The sequence below is a fragment of the Curcuma longa genome, chromosome 19, assembly GCF_044706935.1.
Source record: "Curcuma longa cultivar G26 ecotype Majalengka, Jawa Barat chromosome 19, ITB_CL_G26_1.1, whole genome shotgun sequence".
Lineage (NCBI taxonomy): Eukaryota > Viridiplantae > Streptophyta > Magnoliopsida > Zingiberales > Zingiberaceae > Curcuma > Curcuma longa.
Genome location: NC_133879.1, coordinates 4,877,641 through 4,881,473, shown reverse-complemented (window position 1 = coordinate 4,881,473; position 3,833 = coordinate 4,877,641). Strand labels below are relative to the sequence as shown.

General features: G+C 36.3%; 1 protein-coding gene across 1 annotated transcript in view; it reads right to left on the bottom strand.

Moving 5' to 3' along the window:
• The window catches only part of LOC141812649 (dol-P-Man:Man(7)GlcNAc(2)-PP-Dol alpha-1,6-mannosyltransferase), a 46,704-nt gene extending 45,208 nt beyond the window's left edge, over window positions 1-1,496 (bottom strand). Inside the window, exons 1-2 of the mRNA XM_074700663.1 lie at window positions 1,187-1,496; window positions 47-132 (exon numbers count right to left, since the gene is read on the bottom strand). Coding sequence (XP_074556764.1) covers window positions 47-132; window positions 1,187-1,247 — 147 coding nt within the window. The 5' untranslated portion in view covers window positions 1,248-1,496. The remainder of the gene's footprint in view (window positions 1-46; window positions 133-1,186) is intronic.
• Window positions 1,497-3,833: the final 2,337 nt, after the last annotated feature.

Sequence of the window (3,833 nt, the reverse complement as noted above, 5' to 3'; positions counted from 1 at the left end):
ACTAATCAGGAATTCGGCCGTTGTAGGATGGGTTATGAAGTCAAACCTGGACATTGAAGCTCTCTTCAACCTTCGTGTAGGGCACCATAATCATGTAAAGAGTAGCAATGGATCCAAGAATTAAATCCCAACCTGCAAGTGTCATCCATACTTAGTGATTGCTTAAATTTTCAAGCATAGTGTTAAGGTTCTTTCATCCCAACAAAGACCAAGGATAGGAAGTGTCAATTCTAAAAAGGCTTGAGATGACCTCAATTCGTCATGGCCTTTTCAAAAGGATAAATTGAGGTCTTTGAAGATGACAACACTTTCATTGGTCACATGCTTAGGCAATTTTAGCAAGAAAAAGGCAAATCAAAACTAAGACATGAATCAATCAAATGTTTTGCAAACAAGCTCAGTACTTTGGCTAGAAAGAGACAAAAAGATGCAAGCTTTAAAAAACTACATGTTTAATTAACAAACAAGTTGAACATGAGGATAACTAATCTTCCTGCATTAATGTTCACTAGTCTAACAAATGAATTATAAGATTACAATTCATTAATTATAAACTAACAATATGTTAGCTTGCAATCTCAGTTAGTATTCAATCAGATATACTAAAACATTTGGGATTGAATGTAAGGTAGGTAGTTACTTTAAGCATAATTATTAGTGCATACAAGTTCAGTGAAACTAAAAATACACAATCATATTGAATTGGAGTTCCGCTGGTGGATCATACACACATCATAATTTGCATGCATTAAGTTTTTGAAGAAAAAAATTAAAAACAAGTTGCGGACCTCTAAACTTAAATTCATATGAAGAATCTATAAAAAAAAAAATTCCCAATGGACTTGAGTTGAGGTAAATTATGAACTTGATATTGGCACTAATTGAGTTTAGTAAAGCCTAGAACTCATTTTGAGCATCAGCAAAAAAACTTAAATACGTTTGCAGGTCCTAATAAGAGGGTCTTCAGTTTTATTGACAATCGATAGCGATGTAAAACCTCACGCACTCGCAAGCATCATATGGACTCAGGCGCTAATGAAGAGATATGCTAAGGAAAAAAAAAGACGGATTTGGGGAAAGAGTGAGGAGGATTAGACCCTACCGGAAACGATGCCAATGGTTTGCTCAGAAAATAGATGCATTAAACATGGAAGTCAGGATCAAGGAATTCAGTAAGGGTACTCACCAAATTCTTGAAGAAATCTGGAGAACCTCGCGTTAAAAGGAGCGGGATCCTTAGTCGCCATCGGTAGGTCACCAGATTTGTCGCCTGCTCTTCTCTATGATTCAGATCGGCGCGATAATTCAAGGCAACAAAGTTTGGCCGGGACGAATGGAGGCAAACTCTGACAAGCCCGGTACGGATCGGCCGAGTTGGACACAATTGGGCAAAATTAGAGGTAACTGAGCGGAGTGAATAAAATCGCCCTATTCTACCAATTGACTTGAGAATCTTCCACCAGCGCCCAGCGGCAACGACGATATCCGCGACGGCTGCTGATAGGAACCCGCGGGAGATCGACTAGGAATGGTATAGTACCATTTTATATTATCGAAAATTTTAATATTTAAAAAATATATATTAATATCGTATTGAAATTTTGATATTTTAAAATTTTAATACATAAAATTTTTGATATGATTAAATTTGCTCATACAAAAATTATTCGATATTTTAATATTTTTAATATATTAAAATTATAAAATATTTATATTTTATTTATTAAATTATTTATCAAAATTATTTAATATTTTATTATTTTGATATATAATAAAGATAAATATACGCTTATAAATATAATAAATATAAATAGGACTAATAATAATTCTTATTATGCCTGAAGATTTTGATTCTAAAGTTTTTGACAGATGGGAGAGTTCCACTCTTCTCCACCTTGCGGACAAGCCTTTTGAAAATGCAGAGGACAAAATGCTTTATATTGAGAACCTTTTAGGAGAAGCTGAGAAGAAGACGTTTGTAACATGGCGTATGAAGTATTCGGGAGAATATGAGCAAATGAAGGCACAAGCCTTGGGCTCAAGCGGTACGCAGAACGTCTTAAACCAAATCAAATAGAAAATATATAATAGAAATTAGATTATAATTATTTTTATCAAATAAAAATATTAATTAATTTTAAATTATTAAATCATATAAATAAAATTTTAAAATTTTCAAACTTATTTCTCTTTTAATTTTAAATTAAAGTAGTTTTTTAAAAAAATCATCGTCATAAATCATAAAGGTACTTAAAATTCAATACCACATTAGTGTTTATTTGCAAAATCTAGTACCACATTGATATTGATTTTCAAAATTTAACACTATCGAATGGAAAAATAAATAATTTATAAAATGATTTATTCTAAATTTTGATATATATCAAAAATAATAAATCTCATACAGATGTCGATATCGAAAAATTTGATAGGGTATAATACTGTATCAAAATTTTGATATATTAAAGTTTTTGATATCACTACAAAAAACAGGGTATTTGCGACGAATTTGGCGACGAAAAAATAAAAAATTTTCGTCGCAAAATGTATTTGCGACGAAAATGGCGACAAAAATTTTTCCGTTCCGAAAAGCCTGTCGCAAGACTTGGCGACGAAAAATTTCAAATTCGTTGCTAATTCTACAACGAATTTTAAATTCGTCGCCAAATTTTTTTGCGACGAAATAATATTTTCGTTCCAAAATATAGCGACGAAAATAAGCTTTCGTCGTAAATTTGCAACAGAAAATTAATTTGTCGCTAAAATTCGCGAACCCAAACTCAAAAACCGCAACCAAAAATGGTCAAATTGGCGACGAAACATATGAATTCGTCGCCAATTTGGCGACGAAATTCTATATTCGTCGCCAAATTGGCGACGAATTTAGAGATTTCGTCGCCAAATTGGCGACAAAAACTGATTTCGTCGTCAAATTGGTGACGAATTTAGTGATTTCGTCGCCAATTGGCGACGAAAACTGATTTCGTCGTCAAATTGGCGACGAAAATAGTGATTTCGTCGCTAATTTGGCGACGAATTCCGTCCCGTGCAAGCACCCTATTCTCTTGTTCGTCACCTTCCCACCGCCGCATGAAGGAGAGGTGGCTTGCGATTTTGGCACGGTGGAGCTTCTTCTCCGCACACATAAACAGAGGAAGTCTTCACCTTCCTCTAAACCTGGCACGGCGCGACAGAGCAGAAGCCAACCTTCTCCTCCTCACCGGGCGAGCAGAAGCTCCTCTTCCTCCGCATGAATAGAAGACAGCGCTGGGTCTTCTTCTTCCTTTCTCTGCTGTTGGCGTAAGGAGCAAAGCCGTCGGGCTAGTGCAAAGAGCTGACCCCTGTTTTGGTTGCTGCTGTCGTCGGAAGCTCGCCGGAGCACCACCAGATTAGGGTAGCCACCAAGGCCCTTTGTGGTGCCAACCGGAACAGAGGTGTGTGCTGCTATGTGTTGCCGACAAGAACAAAGCCTGCTTTGCACTGCGTTGCCGACCAGAACAAAGCTCACTCTGCCTTTTGTGTTGCTGACCAGAAGAAGCAGAGAGCAAGCTTCCTCTCTATTCTATGTTGCTAACCATAAGAACTAGAGATTGCTTGTTGATCAAAAGTGCTTTGTTCTTGTGTTGATGGAGAAGAAAGGGATTATTTTGTATTCTTTTTGGAGATTATTCTATCATTATCGGAAAGAGTTTTCGGTTGTTTGCTCGTTATCGATGGTCAATGGTCGTCCACTGATAATTACATCGAGAATATGATTCTCGATGATAGTTAGAAAGCCCCCGAAATGATCGCGAAAAACGTTGTTGCGTGATTTCCGGAATAAGGCTTCTCTC